The sequence below is a fragment of the Colletes gigas genome, unplaced genomic scaffold (assembly GCF_013123115.1).
Source record: "Colletes gigas isolate AHSC1104 unplaced genomic scaffold, ASM1312311v1 Colletes_gigas_Sc00036, whole genome shotgun sequence".
Classification (NCBI taxonomy): domain Eukaryota; kingdom Metazoa; phylum Arthropoda; class Insecta; order Hymenoptera; family Colletidae; genus Colletes; species Colletes gigas.
In genome coordinates, this window is record NW_025106665.1 from 1590586 (window position 1) to 1609554 (window position 18969).

The 18969-nt window shown below is 40.2% G+C and overlaps 3 protein-coding genes across 5 annotated transcripts; 1 reads left to right on the forward strand and 2 right to left on the reverse strand.

The window, feature by feature from the left end:
* Positions 1-1188: 1188 nt before the first annotated feature.
* LOC122402445 (very-long-chain 3-oxoacyl-CoA reductase-like) lies at positions 1189-5343 on the reverse strand. 2 transcript variants are annotated; one of them, XM_043405230.1, is made up of 4 exons: positions 5208-5343; positions 3322-3697; positions 2565-2908; positions 1189-1863 (listed from the first exon to the last, which is right to left on the reverse strand). In XM_043405230.1, exons 2-4 carry the CDS (start codon positions 3694-3696, stop codon positions 1611-1613), a joined length of 972 nt encoding a protein of 323 aa, XP_043261165.1. In that variant the 5' UTR covers position 3697; positions 5208-5343; the 3' UTR covers positions 1189-1610. The 2 variants fall into 2 exon arrangements, with proteins under 2 accessions (XP_043261165.1, XP_043261164.1); XM_043405229.1 differs by lacking the exon at positions 5208-5343 and adding an exon at positions 4135-4172.
* Positions 5344-7544: 2201 nt separating this feature from the next.
* On the reverse strand, positions 7545-10882 carry LOC122402435 (probable serine/threonine-protein kinase kinX). The gene is made up of 4 exons (XM_043405210.1): positions 10697-10882; positions 10416-10579; positions 10049-10246; positions 7545-9840 (listed from the first exon to the last, which is right to left on the reverse strand). The coding sequence occupies exons 1-4, from the start codon at positions 10880-10882 to the stop codon at positions 7959-7961; spliced, it is 2430 nt and encodes an 809-aa protein (XP_043261145.1). The 3' UTR covers positions 7545-7958.
* An 867-nt stretch (positions 10883-11749) lies between these two features.
* Positions 11750-16330, forward strand: LOC122402451. Of its 2 annotated transcripts, none has more exons than XM_043405239.1 (6): positions 11750-12142; positions 12738-12895; positions 12996-13227; positions 13306-14324; positions 14489-14790; positions 14901-16330. In XM_043405239.1, the coding sequence occupies exons 1-6, from the start codon at positions 12079-12081 to the stop codon at positions 14971-14973; spliced, it is 1848 nt and encodes a 615-aa protein (XP_043261174.1). In that variant the 5' UTR covers positions 11750-12078; the 3' UTR covers positions 14974-16330. The 2 variants fall into 2 exon arrangements, with proteins under 2 accessions (XP_043261174.1, XP_043261173.1); XM_043405238.1 differs by lacking the exon at positions 11750-12142 and adding an exon at positions 12294-12581.
* The last annotated feature ends 2639 nt before the right edge of the window (positions 16331-18969 follow it).

Consider the following 18969-nt stretch of genomic DNA (forward strand, 5'->3'; position numbering starts at 1 on the left):
AGATTAATGCAATTAAACAAAATAAATTGTCAAATATAATTAAACTGTTAGCACAGACGAGGTAGAGCAGACCTTACACCTTATGGACTTTCGTCTACCAATCTGACTGCCGTACCGACCTGAGAATTCAGAAGTGATTTTAGCGTCCTCTTCGCATGGATAACGATCAGTTGAGAAACTATTCACTGAATTAGTATTGATGTAGTGTGTGCATAAAAACATGTGAGTTGACTCTGCGGGGATTGAAATTCTAAATCTGTTGGTAATGTTGCAAGTGACACGAAAATGGTAATGGGGTTTCGAGACGCCATAAAAATGGGCCGAAAAAATACATTGGGTGAAAGATCTACTTGTATACCTCGTCTGTGACAGTACTCTAGAATCTTTGATGAATGGACCGGAGGAATAAAAATCACATGCAACTCATCGATTCTTACCGCTGGTCATCACAGTCCGGCACTCTTCAGTAGTGGTCAGTAGTGGTACCAGCACTGGTCAGTAGTGGTCAGTACTGGTCAGTAGTGGCCACTCCTGGTCAGTTCTGGTCATCAGTGGTCAGCCCGGTTCACTAATGGCCAGAGGTAGGCCCCCAAATTCGCGAAACCCAATCCCCCTGGAAGTTCCAGGGGTACTGATAGAGTATGTTATCAGTACCTCTCCATATACCTCTTCCTAAGATGGAAGAGTGGGGAGACGCAAAGACAGAGTTGACAGCCGAGGACAGTCTGGTCTACAAAACTATTTCGGTTGGTCCTACCTCTTGGCCATTCCTGAACCTTTGATCTTGAGATCAGCCTCACTGTTGACCATCGATGACCATTACCTAACCATTGTTGACAAACAAATAACCAACGATCCATTAAAACCACCACAAAGTCGAAGATTAAAGCCTTCTTACAAGGATCCCCTTAACATTTAATGCACGATCTTTTTAACATTTTGTTTTACTTTGAAGGAGTGTACGTGTTCCTAATACGGCTTCTAGTATTCCCAACGACGCAGACTGACAATATACCTGTTCCTATATTTTTTATAATAAAAACGCATATAAAAATAACTTTACCAATTCGTATATACATACATTCACGAATTAATCAATATTTCTTGAACACAGGCGTAGTTTAGGATATTAAATATTTATAAAAATGGTAACGCTAGTGGGCCACTTATCTGAGAAAAGGACCGACGAAAGAATGATACTTTTTATTTCTCTTTATAACACCTATCAATATAAATATAACACATATACAAACAATGTAACAAACAATCTAAGAAAGAAGGTTCATAGTATCACTTTTGTCGACAGAATGTTCTTGTTCGATGTTATTTGTAACGAGGGAAGTATTTTCGCTTGTTTATTACAATATTGTAGAAAAACAATGAGATCGTTTCGAATATGTAATATATGGCTAATATCGATATACATCAGAACTTTGTTTGTCCACAACTGTTACACTATTTTAGCACCTTCCAGCACCGATATTTTTGCCTCCCTACAATAGATCTCGATTACGTTGCAAATGGCGATCGAACAAGCGAAAACTAAACAGGTACGGAACGGAAAGGATGAAAATGGAAAATTTAAAGAACAGGAACGTGAAACGCGACGATTATTTGCTAGTGAGCGCTTCCTTTCCACTATTTTCCATTTTGCTCTTCTTTTTCAAAGCACGTGCCCTTATGTTGCACATTGTCTTAGAGACCAACCAAAGCGTGCCTTTTTCGCAAATACAATTCAACGCTTGTACAAAGCCAACGAATAAGAAGTGGGGCGGGTAGCCGGTTGTGACCAGTTCAATGCCGACCGTCTTCAACGATGTTTCAACGAACTTCTTCGCGCTTGGCGCCATCCATGTCGCTTTCCTGAAAACAGTCCACAGTTAGAGCAGTTTCCCGATCAAGTAGACTTACTTATATCAAACGTGATTTATATAATCCTATTAATATTCCCGATTAATACTCTGTCAATGCGTTTCAATTTTATCGACTAAACTATTTTTCTTCTTCTTCCCCCCTTTGATTTTCTTTTCGGACGATCATTGTCCACTATTTACTCGCAGCCAGTGTCCGGTGACAAATTGTCAGCTACGAGTTAACTCGTAGTTGGCAGCCAATGTGTTGAAACGACTTCCTTTCGCGAGTGACCTTCTGTACACGATTATTCCATATTCCACGTTCGATATTATTTACTGTCGAAATTCGATTTATAAATGACATGCTGAATTTTCACAATGCTCATTCGCATGCTAAAGAAAATTTCCATAGTGTTACACAATGAGGGCACCAATGTCAATCGAGCGCGAACAAGTATAATTAGCTACCATTGGAAATTAACAGTCGAGTATTGTGCCAACTTTTTAAGAATCGATTTGAATAAAATTCTGCGATAAAATTTCCGAAGATCGATCATCGAGATGGATCGTCCAAAGCATACCCAAAATTACTTCTAACGAGATTTCATTTCGTGTTTTACAGTTCGATCGCTATGGCCAGTTTCGTGGTATACAAAATGAACGAGCGAACGAACGGATGTGGATTAAGTAGATGCAAGACGGAATGATTACTTGATCTTCGACATCTTCGTCGCCACCACGCCAGGCAATATGCATTGAACAGTGACGTTGTTGCGCTCGGCTTCCGCTGCTAAATCGCGGCTGAGTTTTACCACGTAAGCTTTGCTCGCGGCGTACACGCTCAAGTAAGGACCAGGTATGATCCCCATCGCCGAACTGATATTTATAAGCACTCCTTTTTTCCTCTCGAACATTTTTGGAAGAACGGCCCTCGCCACCCCGGTCACGGCGGCCACGTTCAATTGCAAAATTCTCGCTATACATTCCTCCGAGACGTTGGTGAATAATTCCGGATGGTCGTAGCTCGCCCCAGCATTGTTCACCACCACGGCGATCTGTCAAAAAAGAATATGCCAATTGGACGTTTCCATTCCGGAATATCTGCTACCAGAACAAAATGATAGTTTCATTATTCTTAGCAAAAATACTGTATGATAAATAAATTAGCACAATTGACCTAATACGGTTGACCGGTGTACTTATACATTAACACGTTGAATGTTAAACGTTTCGGTGAGAACGGAAGTGGACTTTGCATGCCAAACAACTTATAATACATTTTAATATTTCTCCTACCTGGAAGTTAAAAATAACCGTGATAAGATACAGAACAGAAAGACTGAAAGGGCGCCTCTTTTTACGATTACCCCTTGGATTCGACAATGCTAAATATCATTATTTGATAGATTGCATCGAAGAATGTTTCACGTTAGCTGGCTTTATTGCAGATCGAGAGGAAGACAAGTACCTCGAGATCCTCGACGGATTTGGCGATTTTCTCGAACACAGCCTGGCCCTTGGTCAAGTCAGCCTCCACGATTCGTACTTTGACGTTGTATCGTTGCTTGATCTCCGCCGCCACCTCCTCGAGAGTCGACAAAGATCGAGAGATCAGCACGATGTCGAGGCCTTTTTCCGCGAACTGCTCCGCGTACGCTTTTCCGATTCCACTGGTGGCTCCGGTGACCACGGCCCACCTACCCTGCTTCGCTATGTCGATCCCGAAACCAAAACTGGGCGCGATTAGTTTCCTCCACACGGTGAGGCCGATCTTCAATAAAATCCTCAGCCCGATCGCCACGAACGCGATCAGGGATATTGTTTCCCAACTGGTCAGCGACATCCTGCAACGATTCGGAAACAGTGTAAACGATTGTGCCCGAGCCGATCGATTTCCACGACTAATCGCGCGCGACTATCAACACCGTTTGCTTCGTTTACGACGTTTATACCGCGCGATGGCCGTACGCGTACTTCTTACGATTCTTCCTACTTTGCCTCGTTTCGCCCCCGCTGCTCGCGTTCGTGATAACACAATCAACTCGAGCCAAGTCACTGCCGGTCAAATTGTCCGGGTCGTGATATCAAACCTTGTCACGCTGATACGCAAAAATACGCTTTTCTGTCACGTGGTCTTCGAAAATAACGTTCGGGCTTAAAAAAGTCACGGATCTTGTACATAGAGCCTGGAGACTAGGTCTTATAATTTCGTTGCGGTAGTCATACGCGTGCAATTTCCGGAAGTGTAATTAGAACATTTACAGCGTGACAGTATACCCACGTTCGATCCAAGGTTCGTTCCATCTTCTATCGCTGTTTATTCGGCATTTGCATGCGGATTAAATTTTCATAAATGCTAATAGACAGGTTACAGCATTATCGTAATTTTCCTTCGATTTGTCCTTCTCTTTTTGTTGCACGGTACTCCGACGGATTTATCACTATCTGCGACCTCGATTGACCTTGAACGGCTATGATCATCGAACACGTCAAAGTGTAGATTGCTAAACGTGTTACGATTTCTCATACGAGTGCATACGAGAAGTGTCTATAGCGATTTACGAATACACCCGACTTGAAAATTAATATTCGTATCTTTCGCTACCGTTTTCGTTTACTTGCTATAGCGAATCGACACGTTATCGTGGGCATCCGATTCACAGCTGAAAGGCAATGAAGATAAGGTATCAAGGCTTGATAATTGATGCTACTTATTGAGAGATAATTATTGACCTTGCTGGTATCAAAAATGTACTATTGCTTAAATATTCAAGTCAAATAGATCTGTTCGGTCCGACGAACGAAAATTAGATCAGAACAATTTTTACGACTTCTAACATTATTGCAGAAATTTATCAAGAAGATTTAAACCTCCTTCGTTGTTTAATCTAACGATGATACAGCTTGTATTTCCCATTAGCAATTTAACGATCGCAAACTTCATGGTTTGCGCTGTCCTGTGTTTGAACTTCGCAACCGTATGTTAATTTTATTTCAATCGTCGATCACTGGTATTTTTAAAAAGATTATTGGAAAATGTAATTTAAGATACGAACGTGTCTACAAACACAAAACATTGGTATTTATATTAATCATGTGCAACGTAAAAACAACATCAACTAAATACTCGTAAATCGATCCTTTGAAAACACTGTTTTGTCGTGCAACCCTCTCGTCTAATCGTGCCCGTCTTATCGTCATCGATATTATCAATTGACTTTGTTAATAACCGATACTAGTGTACCGTGTATCCGTCAAGCTATACGAGTCGTAAATAGCATTACGTGAACGTTCTCTTTTTTCCCCCTGCGAGGGCCTGTAGCTAATAAATCATCGATGTTTCGTCCAGCTCACCTGTGCTCGAAATTTCGTATTCGTTCCTCGGTTCGACGCGTGTCTCCTCGGTGCAATTGATGCGCCTTCGTGTCACGTTCATGAAAAGCTCGATGACAGCGCGTGGATAAGAAGGAAGAGTCGATGCACTCGGTGTCGCGGCGGAAGTCGTACTCGAGCCAGAAGAACAACGTCCCCGTTGATTTCGTCGACGAGGAAGAAAAGCGAAACGTCGAGCGAGTTAGAGGTGACCGAACGACCCACGGAGGACCAGCCGAAACGAAACTAGGAGAAAGCAGGAAGAGTGAGGGCGAAACGAGATGGAAGTTCGAAAGTGGCGAGGGGAAGCGAGAGGACGCGACACTGTGTAGCTCGTGAGACACGGTCGATGTCGAGGAACGTGGTGGAGTTTGCGCGGATCGCGGACCACGGATACGGATAAGGATTCACGTGGCCGTGGACGCGTTCGAACGTTGAACGTGGATATAGAAGTGGACCCTGGCAATGTCAGGGCTAGGCTATACCACAAGAAAGTCGCCGCTTCCACCTTTCTTTCGACGAGAGAGGGGAAACGGTTGACTTTTTCTTTGACACACTTCGCGATTCACGTGTAACGCGTACCGCTTCGAAACAAGCGGACTAACACACCGACGAGATTTACGTTTCTAATCTGGTCGTCTTCGATTCACCCGACAACCTTTTTTCACGGACGTACGATCGGTCGAAATCACCGTCCTGCATCCTACTTTCTATATTTTAATTTTTACTTTTACTGGCCGGTCGACGTTCGATTTCGGACGATACGCGGTACGGGGGGAAACGACTAAATTTTAGACGAGATAGAAAGTTAATTTTTTGTTGGAATAAAAGCTGTTCCATCGACATCCAATTCCATAGGACCCTCAGCTTATGCTATTACATGTGTTCATTTTCAGGCAACATTGGAATAGTGACGTCCATCGTGCCGGAGTGAATAGAAGCTACGTTATCAGAGCCTTTTGCTAATGATAATCAAACATATTACAAACGTAAATTACTTCTCTATAAGTTTACAAAATGTGAATCGCATAATATTGAAGGCCACCGTTTTCTTTGAAATGAAAATAAACGATGCAGAGACTCGTCAGAAGTTGCAGCGTGTCTGTGTCAATATTTGCAAAACTAATCTGCTTCTGTATCACGTGTTTTCGCGTTTTCAGGCGCATTCGAAGGCCAAGATAGAAATAAAATAATAATTCAAGTAAATGTAATTAGGTTTGATAAAAAGAATAATTCTGTCATGTAAAGAATATGAGATTATAGACAACGCTTAAAAAATAAATAATGCTGATTAATATTTCGTGTTTTCTACGTGTTAACAGTTGATCGCTCCCGATGATTAAGCACTGAATCAATCGTAAATCGCTCGCGACGAACCTAGATTGAATTAATTACGAATAATTTGCATCTAGCGATGGGCTTAAGACCGATTCGTTTCGAACAATATTCGGTACTAGCAGATCTCGAATGTCCGGTCTTGAAAATCGGAATGGATCAATAATAATGTACGAAACACGTTTCTTTTAACTATTCTAAATATTCATCTCATCTTGTGCTACATTTTTTGTCAATTCTAATACATATACAACACCTCTAATGATTTCAGGATTCAAAACTTATCACTGACCTAAGCACTCTTATGACTGCATATTAAGTTGCATACACAACGTGTAAGGAAAGTATTAAACGTTGAGTTATAAATCAACGTGACGCTGGTTTAGAAATTCTGGACAATTGCAAACTTCATAACTTTGTTGTGTGACTTCAGGATATGGGAAGATTAACTTTAAAAATAATTAATTTAATTGCTTTGCCACTGTCCTGTCTGGATGTTAAACTATTCAAACAGAAAAAGATGATACGGTTTAAAGGAAATTAGAAAAAAAAAGTAAAAAAAAAAAAACTTGATAAGCATACTAGCATAGCTTGTACTTCAGCCTGCTCAGGTTTTTCTCAGTCAGCTAATAAATATTTATGCATATTAACAATTGACGTTTCCCGCGCTACTTTGCCGTGTTCGTACGTAATTGCAGTACTCTGTTCAGTGGCGATAGATGTCTGTAGCTCCGTTTCATCGGTAACCATGGCTGTCTGTGGTCGGTACGAATTGGTTCTAGTCTTGTCACAGACGAAAATTTGAAATTGCTTCGCGCTGCAATTTTTTTAGATTTTCAAATAACAGATCGTTTAACATTGACAAATCAATTTTAAAGTTCAACGGTAATCGGTTTATTTTGTCATCCAAAAATTACATACGCTTTGTTACTATATTTGCATTGTATTGATCCGAATCTATCGATAGATCGTCTCGTTCCCGTTTCGTCCGCCCGGTTATCGTATCGATCGCAAGTAGGTTAATGTGTTCGTTGTTGCACGATCAACCTGAAAGTTGAGAACGTTCGTCCAGTTCCGATAAGTTTCGATTTGGGTCGTGCGATTTTCATACGTCTATCTTTCGCGTTTATGTTGACTACTCTACGATAACGTACTTCCATTCTTTTGTAACCGCTGAACCGACAACTGCAGACAATTTAGTTTGGAATCAGTTTACAGTATTTACTTTTATAGAAACTAATAGAATTCGTAGATACGCCTGTCGAATGATTGGAGCTGTATCGATTCCGTAACATATCCTCTCAATCCTTTGAGGAGTATGCCCGTCGACGTCTTGTTAAGGAAATGTGTTCTTCCTAAGGCTTGAAAGCTAATAACCCAAAGGTCTTAGACCGAGTCTCATGCGTGCAACTCCGTCGTATTAATCAGCTGTTCAGAGGTGTTGGGAGTTCTTCCCTTCGTTCCCGTCTTAACAACACGCCGACCGAGCAACATCGTCAAGTTACGATGCGCCTGATGCACAGTTTGCAGATGGAATCTCCTCCAAAGCAAAGCATCGGTGTCGACGGACTTTGTCCAATCGTGCCATTCACCGCGGGTGATCTGTTGTCCCTCCATCTCAACGATCTTCTCGATCACGCCGCGAATCCATATGTTCCAATTTATAGCCGCGTCGCTGATGCTCTCCAACCATTTCGTCCAATCTCTGATTTCCTTCGACTCGACCACTGGTACATATTGCTGCATGAATTCAATCTGAGATTTGCTCAGGATGTTTCTCAACCAATTCGCGATCTTTCCGCACACCACGTCCATCACGTCTTTCAGCTCTTCCGTTAAAAGACTCGGATCCTCTAACATCACCATATTGGTCAACTTTTCGTAAATCACACGATGTATACCGTTTATTATCGGATCCTCGCCAGTATTTTCCGGCGTACTCTCGATCATTTTGTAAACGGTGTCGATTATTTTACCGAACGTAATGAACGGGAAGTCGGTCTTAAACAAATCTTCCAAATCCTCGGTCACCGTGACCTCTTTTGGTTCTGATATAGTCGAGGGAACCTTCTTTTCTGCTTCTTCTGCCTCTACCTGAGTCTCAGTTTCTTTTTCAGCTTCCACGACAATTGGTTCACCCTTTTCTGCTTCTGCTTTTGCTTTAGCTTCCGCCTCTGCTTCCGCTTTTGCTTTAGCTTCAGCTTCAGCTTCCTCTTTCGCTTTAGCTTCTGCTTCTGCTTTTTCTTTAGCCTCAGCCTCCGCTTTTTCTTTAGCTTCAGCCTCCGCTTTTTCTTTAGCTTCAGCTTCCGCTTTTGCTTTGGCTTCTGCTTCAGCCTCAGCTTCCGCTTTTGCTTTAGCTTCTGCTTCAGCCTCAGCTCCCGCTTTTGCTTTAGCTTCAGTTTCTGTTTCTGCTTCTGCTTCTGCTTCTGCCTCAGCTTCCGCTTTTGCTTTAGCTTCTGCTTCTGCTTTAGCTTCAGCTTCCGCCTTTGCTCGCGCCTCAGCTTCCTCCTGCGTTTCCGTCTCGGTTACTGCTTGTGCCGTTTCAACTGTCGGAGTTTCCACCGCTACATCTTGCGTAGCTGTTTCTGTTTCCGTCTCTGCCTCCGCCGTTTCTGCCTCAACTTCGTCCTCTTCTTCCATTTCCTCGTCGATCGGCGTCTCAGCCTCGACTACACCCTCCGTTTTCTCTCTTCCTTGTTCGTCCATATCGAGGTCAGTAATGTCCTCTATTTTTTCCTTTTCGTCTCTTTCCTCTTCGTCTTCGATATCCAGCCAATCTAAATCCCTGTCCAGGTCGTCGTCCCTGTCCTCCTCCTCGTCCTCGTCCTCGTCCTCGTCATCTTCCTCTTCCGCTTTCATCTCCTCTTCTTTCTTCTTACATCGTTCCTTGAGCTTTTCGTTCTGATGTTCCGCAACTTCCGACATCACGCCGGATATCCAGCAGGCGACCACGTCGGCCAAGAATCGCACCTGCTGCGACTTGCGATCCTCGTCCTGCGGGGGAGTATATTCGAGAACGTCGACCAGACGTTTAACTATTACTTCCGAGACGTCGCTAAATTCCGACTTCGGGATATGACATTTCCAATTTAGAATGCTTTTGACGAAATGCTCGGCTATTAAATATTGACAGGTGACCGCATCCTTGTCGAACAATCCCATGCTCGCAGGACCCACGCTCGGTTTCCTCGGTTTCGTCGCCTCTTTATACAGCGATTGGTCCTTTCTGTCCCTCTTTTTCTTCCCAACTTTCTTCTTCCGTTGAACGGTTGCCGCTTGTCTGTAACAAATATGCAGCAGGGACGATGAAGTATCGTTTAAAACATCATATTATTAATCTAAATATTGCAAGGAATTACAAAAGTTTTAGTTGGGTCATATCGATGCACGAAGTTTGCGAAAAAGTGTGCGGTTGACAAAGTGTTAGGGATCGTTTCTTATTGGAAGAACTACTAGCGAGAAGATCGCGTCAACGACCGATACGTTACTCGGGTGTTAAGCAAGTTTCATCCTCCAAAGTTTTAACGAGATTGTCCAAAAGCGCCGGTGGTAATATCGTTGCGCCTTCCTGTAAAGTTATGAGCATTTTATGCCTCGCCGGTTGAGCCAATTCCTTGATTCGCGGCGACACCGGTTTCAATCTTCTGAGCACGATTTTCTTGTCACAATCTGCTGGACATCTACGACTGTAAAAAATATTTAGAACCTACGATTAACCCATTGGCGTACGATTTAACCGCGAGTAATTTTCCAAACTTTTCTGTCGCGTTGTCACAACTCGGTGTTGAGTCTGTGACAACCTAACAGAGGGTACTGTATGTCGTAAAAATATTTAAGGATCAATTAGAATGTCACCTAGGTGTTGACAATACGTTGAGGTAATCTAATTTCGTCAAACAATGTCTAGGGATGACATCCATTTTCGGTATTGTACACGGTTCCCCAAACACCGAGATCGTTGCAAATTTTGGCGCCTTGTTTCTCTTTTTTCTTCGCTTTTCGCAACAATCCCCGTCTGACTTCGTTCTTCGCTGAAAAACAATTATTTACAACTTTATTTATTTATTTCTGTGCATAAATGTTGCGAAAAAAGTAATAAAGAGAAGAAGGTAAACGAAAGGAGAAATACTGGAAACGATTAAAAGCCTTTGGTTTGCCTTAGATTTCTTTGGAGACGAGTTATCGCAATGTTCCCATCTTTTTTTCTTCTCCTGCAACCGCGGATATCCTTCGAACATGTCATCCCTTTCCCCCCTCTTTATTTCACGCTCGATAGAGGTAGCCCGTTTAACATCTTCAGGAGCATCGTCGTGTTTCTCCATGACTGTTTTCTTCAAAAACGATACATAAGAAAGGAATCTAATCGACTAATTTAAGATATTTTGATTTTGTTCCGTTCCGTTCTGTTTCGTTTCGTTTCGATAATCGATGTTCCTCGAAAGCGCTCCTCTTCTCCTCCCTCTCAAGATAGTGATCGAGAAATACAAAAATCCCCTTTTAACGAGCTTATAAGATGTTATCAATACTCATGTTTTTCTGCTTTCCATCTTCCTTTGCAAGAATTTTCTTTGAATTTGTTTGGTTTCTTTTTTTTAGGTTTTTGTTTTTAAGGCAAAAAGGGTGAACAATAGAGTCAGTATACTTGAAAATTTAATTTACATTTTGCTTAAGATTGTTAATTGTGTGATTCGGGTGCGGATAGTAGGTTAGAGGAATCTGTTTTGTTTCCAAAACGTTGTTTTTTATTTTTCGTTGGGAACAACGTGAAATCAATAAATAGTAACCTACATGAATTTACCTACGTTTCTGAGAACACGTATGTAGTAGGTAATAATGTGAAAAGAGAAAAGACGAAAGAGAGAATAAACAGTTATCGGTGAAGCAAAAAAGCTGTGGAGAAATGATAGACGAGGACGATAATGAACAGTGAAGTTTGTTACGGATGCTTGGAAACTGAAAAATTGAAAAAACGTTAGGCAATCATAATTATAGTCGGCAAAGCGATCGAATGGACAGTAGCAACAACAATCGCCTAGCAAGTAGAGAACGAAATGGTTAGTACCAGGTAGAGAGTCGATTGCTCCAGCTGGAGACTGTAGAAGTTGCTCGAAGATGGCAGTAGCTTCGGTATCGGTGCTCGACACCGATAGCTGCTCCGTTTACTAATCGATCATTCCGGGTGTCGGGTGTCGGGAGTCGGTGCAAGTAGGTGCAAGTAGGTGAAAGTTGGTGTGCCTATTTGAGAGGACGCATACTGTGCGAGGACACTTGGGAGTAAAAGAAGAGTTTCTAAGATATGCAGGTGTGCGAAAATAACTGTTGCTCCTGCATAAGCGGCCCGTGATACAGGAGTATTAGTGCGAGATGCTGGCTGGCATTGTGTCGTGAAAAATGTCGAGACGCAACGTCGAGTCGACGGAACGGAACCCCGTTTGAAACGTCCAACGATATCCTTTCTTTCGCTTTGTTGCTGCACCGCGCCGAGGGGTTACGATTATGATGAGATAACGAACGCAGAATGAGATACAGCGGCAGTAACCTTCTCGGTTATGCAGTTTCCGCGTTTATTCTATTTTTTAACGGTGAGTCAAGCTCGTGTTTTCTTTACTTTATCCTCCTGTCTTTTCTATTTTTTCTTCGAATCTTTTTCCACGTTCCGTTCACGATCTTTAAGCTCTGTTCACCGATTCTACTGTTTTGTTCTGTAAATATGTGATACACTTTTGGCTTTCCTTCAAAACTGCGCGCCTAAAATTTGTTGAATCAGCAAGCAACCTTCGTCGTTTCGAATGACGTAGTCTATGGTTACGCGTCAATAGCAATTCTTACGCTTTCCGTGTTCGTACAGTTCTACCTACGGTTTCATTTTTTCGTACGTTCGTATCGAGCGATAATTTTTAACGAAAACTCGCTAGTTGGATGGACTGATTGACGTAACGTGCATATGACGCATGTATTGTTGCCGCTCACCTGCTCGCTCGCTTGATACGGTATGCGCGCGCCACATTTTCAGCCGTTCTGGTATATACAAATTGCTGTACAGATTGTAATTTGAGACACGAGTTCGTAACCGGCATAATGGTCATATGAAACGTGCAAATTTTAAAAGAAATAACAGATAAATTGTGGATCGTCGTTAAAGAAATTTTCCAAAGATTTTCTTCGAATATTTTACAGTTATTCGGGCAGAAAGCGGCGTTACCTGCAAAGATCAACGAGGGCGATTTTTCGAAAGTGGTTTATATTACATTCCTGGTCCAGAACCTTGTTCGTTGTGCGTTTGCGATAATGGCAATCCCAAATTGTGTAAAGCATTCGTTTGCAAGTTTGCAGAGGTATTTTAAATAGTAATGTAGTTGCATTGCTTAAGGCATTGTATTATTCTTTTCCAATGATACAAAGCGTGCAATTGAAAATTCATTTTGCATTCAATAGGAAGATTGTAAATCTTCCCTACGTGGCGACGTCTGTTGCGAGTATATTTGCTTGGATGATACACTTTCGTCTCTATCAAATGACAAAACCGATGGGATTGGCAGCAATACAACCGATGCTACTGCAAATTATGATATAGGACTACGATCTGTTGCTAGTTTTGTGACAGTTGTGCTGTCATTGAGTCTATTATTTTTCTTAATACATCGCTTGCGCCAAAGAAAGATACGAGGTATTTTACCTTTCACAACCATATTACTTGTTTGTTTCTTAAGACCATAGAACAGAAATGTTGATTTTCTTGTAAAAGTTTGCGTGGCAGGAAGACAGAACAGACAGTTGGCAGAGGACCAAAGAAATTTAGGTAATATGGGATACTTAGAACGAGATGGATTGTCGCATGGCATTCCTATGGACGATATTTCGTGTGGAGCTAATTATCCATTATGGAAACCACCCAGCAATTACTTTCCACGTGGAGAGGCTCCACCCCCTTATGAGGAAGCTGTCGCAGCGGCACGAGCAGAGCAGGCTCTTTTAGCTATGAATCCGCAAGCACTTCCTCAACTAAATTTTCCAAATAGCTATCTGACAAATGCTAATAGCCGTACTAGCGTATCGCTAGTAGGAAGCACACAAAGTGGAATAAATGGAAATCCAACGACGCTGATATGCGACGCTGGTATCACAGATTCGAGCGTCTTAATGTCGACGCCGAGTAGACCAATTTCAAATCCAAATATATATGCTAGTTATCGTCAATCGAATCAAAACGAAGCGCTATCTCCAGGCGTTAGCGTAGGAACCTCCACTACAAGTTTTACTATGGGCACGAGTACTTACGAGAATCTACCTACTCCGATTGGAATCCCAAACTTTGCTAGCCAGCATCCAGATATAACTACACAACCTGTGTCTAACTTGCAACCTGTTATTCCAAAAAGTTATCAAACGCATACTACTCTTCCTCGTCAATCTGGAGCATTTACAATATCCGCGACCTTATCCAATTCCAGCGTGACTGCCCACCGTACAATTCCTAGGACTCTAACCACTCGTACTAGTACGAGATTACGAGATATTATAAACGATTGCTCCAAGAACGAATTTCTACGACCCCCGCCAACCAATGTTGCCTCGCCAAATTTGCAACATTCTGTACAGCAAAACGCTTTAATCAATCAAGAAAATACAAGAGAAAATACAAATCCAAGTACATTTTACGAAGATTTACAAATACAGCCTTCAGCGACTCCTTCTTCGTCAGGACTACAACAAACCGAAAGACAAATGTTAGATCACAGATCGGAAAAATGCAATGATTTTAAGGTATATATTTATATGTACAAAGTATTCCAGATTTTAAGAGTCAAACTTTGTCAGTGTAATCCTTGGATTTGAAGCCTTAATACGCTGGAAAAATTTGTGCCGTTAAATTCTGAGATAGTATGTCGCGAATAAGCAATCTTGTAAATGTACTTTATTCGTTTCAGCCGCCATTGAACGTAGCAAATGAAATTAACGAAGAAGGAAGTTTCGAATCGGTAGCTTGTACTTGCAGCATGCAAGCTCTTCCTACTCTTCACGATGATACTGACGATTATAGAAGTGAATGTGAAAATTGCAAGAGCGCGACAGGTTCTCGTTACTACCTAGATAACGAGGACGAATTAGTTACATCTCCACACGAAACTATGACATTACATAGAAGACCAGATGAAACAGCTTCGAGTACTACGCCTCAGTATTATCGAACTTCGCTTACACTGCCCATAAGTACCCGTCAACGAACAAGGTAATTGTAAAAGATTTTCATTTATATTATCGCATCGTTCTGCAACGATTAAGAACTTGCCGGATTATTCATCGTAGGCGGCAGCAGACAACATATTTCTTTATTTTCAGGAGTACCGGAGTTCGAGAAAATTGGTTCAATACCATGCCACAAAGTTCAACAGAATCGTCGGACGAAAATTAATCGCGAGAATATAACATATAATTCCCACACATCATGTAGCTATTAAGATGATCTATGATGCATTACCATTGACAAAATTCAGTATTATGGTAGATGGGCAATGTTCACGTTTTATTACGTTGCGGGCAACAATGTCGTATTGTTATTAATAGAATGTCGTCGGTTCACTGAAATGTTTTCTACCTCGTTCACTGACAAATCTGAACTGTTCATGTAATTCATGTATTCAGACAGTGCACGATCTATGATGAAGATTAATCACATTTTTGCTTTCACAGTTCTTTACACGTTATTATACTGTGGGAGCAAATTTTAGATATACCTATCGTAGCATCGCAACTTACAAATTCTATAGGTTCGATTTAACGAATACTGAAAAAACAAAATAGCTTTATAGCATCTCTAGGATTTTTTTAAAACTATGTTTGATGCATATCGTTCGTTACAAATTAATCGAGGAGAATGAAAACTCAATTTTTATCGCTTTATCTCCATCGGAGTCGAGTAATAAACTTCATTATTCTTGTAATCACGAAGAACATGCATACATTTCTAGCAACTGGATAATACAATAACGTGTAAAGAGCAGATTGGTTCACACTATACGTACTGTTACACATAACTAGTACATTAACATTCTATTAGCTCGAACATAATATCGTCGATAGTAAAAGATTGAATATAAAATACAAAATGAAACGTTGCACATAAATCAGTACCGACTTAATAACTTATCACAATGTCATTACATTTACAATAATTTTTAGTATCTTCATCACGTACGATTTTTATATTCCATTCAGTATTTCTTCTGTATCTTATTGAGTTACGTGTACCATACCATTTTATGGTATAATATGTTTTAATTTAGTCGATAACGTTATTCAAAAATTTTCATCCTATTCCAACTTTTTCTTATAAAAAATTTAAGACTGTATTTTTACTGTCACATCCAATTAGTGAGACGCGTGCATTCTAAGGTCTTTTGAAAATACATATCAGTGAAAATCGCAAGGTCATATTAAATAATCGAAAGATGACTATTTTCGATTGTTATCAAGTTACATCATCAAATTTGTTATTCTTAACTTTGTGTTTGATGTGAAATGCAGACCTTCGATACGCTGTGAAGTAACAATATTTATGATTTCCATTGTTCGATTTCAGAAGTTCCATTGGTTCGAATAGTGTGAATCAGCTTTAATGCGTGTTGTATACACACATACGTTATATGTTTTTCTATTATCATGCGAACATTATTCGTTTCCATTATATTCATGTGTATGTGTGTGTACAGAATCCACAGATGCATGCACGCACAAACACACATATAACGTCTTTAAACATAAATTAATACTCAGGAAAATTATACCTTTTCACTTTCCGTGTGAAATACTTTTTTCGTGATATATTTTTTCTCGAATGTTTTACAAAAAAATTGAATGTAGTCATCTGTATTCTATTTATAAACAGTTTGATCGTATAATATATCGCGAAAATTTTCACTGACTGATTTTAACAACCTGATATAAAAATAAAAATTTTTATGTCTATACAATTGTATTCCGTACAGTAATAAGAAAAATTACATTCGTTTTGGAACTGCTTATAATAATACATACTTTTATTATACGCTATAGAAGTACAGTGAATGGAACGCTAATTATCTACGATTGATAATTGGTAAATCTTAAAGCGTATCACAGATGAAAAAAGAATGACTTCCAAAAACGCGTAATCTTTAATAATTTCAGTATCTGGTTATTAATAGAATCTAAGAATTCGACTGACTAATCAACAACACCCGAAATGTCCCCGTTTGGACCGAATGAAAATTACGTGTTAACAAAGTACACAAAAAATATGTTTCCTTTCGTAATTACTTTTATTTACATTTTTATATGACACGGGATATTGTCTTTCTTGGCTGCCAAAATAAACATTGTAGCGATTAATAAGCGCTAGAACGTATAATTATTGATAATATACTAAATTGTGATTATTAAATTGGTCTGCATTTTTATGTCATTATAACAAATCTTATTGTATTTGTACATATGTGCAGGTTTTATTATTTACGTTAATTAACGTAAAAATTTTTGTTATATCCTTGCGAAATACTTTCACCTGATATAAAATTTAAAAAACAAGGCACATTTAAGGGCTGCCTAGCACGTTATAACGGAAATATAATTACCTGTAAACTATAGTTACCTTACGTAAATATTTGTAAAATTATAGATATTTATTTCTTTTATAAATATTGTATATTATTTAAACTTATGTTTTGCATACCTCGATGCAATACGAACATTATTACGCGATATCACGATTGATTTTTTATAAACAATAGATTTTTTCGCAATTCAAATTGGTCAAACATGTATTCTATCTTCGACGTAAAATATCGTAGATTTTATGTTCATAAACTGGCCGACGTTGAAACTTATACATATTCTTATTTACAGCTTTCACGTTCAAGAATCAATTTCGATAGATGTCGGAAAATCTAATTAATTGATTCTTAACTTAAAAAAAGAATGGATCTGTTTGAAATGTATGCGTTAAATCAGTAGTTTCGTTTTACAACGCGTTACCAAACATGGAGTATAAGTCATCGAGGATCAGGATCCTACTCTGTTTTTTACTAATATTAGTGAATTAAAGGCATCGAAAGTATCGTAATATATGAATATGCTAATTATTGATATTTGATTTGTCTTTGTGACATTTAAAAGCAAAATGAAGGAAAACAATGGTAACTATAAGAAAGAAGAAATTATATGTGCTAGAATTTTGCGTACATAACCAACTGGTTGTAAAAATTGTATGTTTATTAACATAGCAAAAATTGTAAACCTATAATTACAAACACCATGGACTTTACTACACAGTGAATCTGCAGTCTTGTGTAACGCAAGCTGCATTTATTAGACAAGATCGATATAAGGTAACATGTTATACAAATTTGATATAACAAAAATACTTGTAACTTTGACAAAATTAACTACATATGTTCCATAGCACACGGAATCTTGCTATGTTCTATATTACTCATCGGTGAGGTCCGTTAGAAACGGTGCCGGGGGCAACCGTTTCGGGCCGGGTGCAAAATCGATCGATTGCACGTGTCGCGGAATATTCTCGGTCCTCGAAGGCCCGAGAATGTTCCGCGGCGCGCGCCTCGAACTTTTGCACCCGGCGCGAAGAAAATCCAAAAGACGATCGGGACCAGGGGTATATAGCCAGGGTCCCGATCGCCGGGCGGTACTTGATTTCTGACCAGTATACCACGCACTCGGTATCGTAACACAAAACGCGAAACAATATTCACGAACACAATTTAATTATTATACAAAAATATATAGTTTTTCCTGCACACGTTGTCCAGATTATTTCAAACCCAATTAATCCCAACGGACTTAACAGGACGTAGGGATCTTAAACGTACATTCTTCCGGGTGTCGAAAATATTCGTGACGAGGACTTACGACCCTCGTCGACGCGTCACACAGCAAACGCGTCTCATCCGCGGAGTGTACGAACATTTGGTCCTTCGAGCCGGATCAAATGTTCGTACACTCCGCGGATGAGACGCGTTTGCTGTGTGACGCGTCGACGAGGGTCGTAAGTCCTCGTCACGAATATTTTCGACACCCGGAAGAATGTACGTTTAAGATCCCTACGTCCTGTTAAGTCCGTTGGGATTAATTGGGTTTGAAATAATCTGGACAACGTGTGCAGGAAAAACTATATATTTTTGTATAATAATTAAATTGTGTTCGTGAATATTGTTTCGCGTTTTGTGTTACGATACCGAGTGCGTGGTATACTGGTCAGAAATCAAGTACCGCCCGGCGATCGGGACCCTGGCTATATACCCCTGGTCCCGATCGTCTTTTGGATTTTCTTCGCGCCGGGTGCAAAAGTTCGAGGCGCGCGCCGCGGAACATTCTCGGGCCTTCGAGGACCGAGAATATTCCGCGACACGTGCAA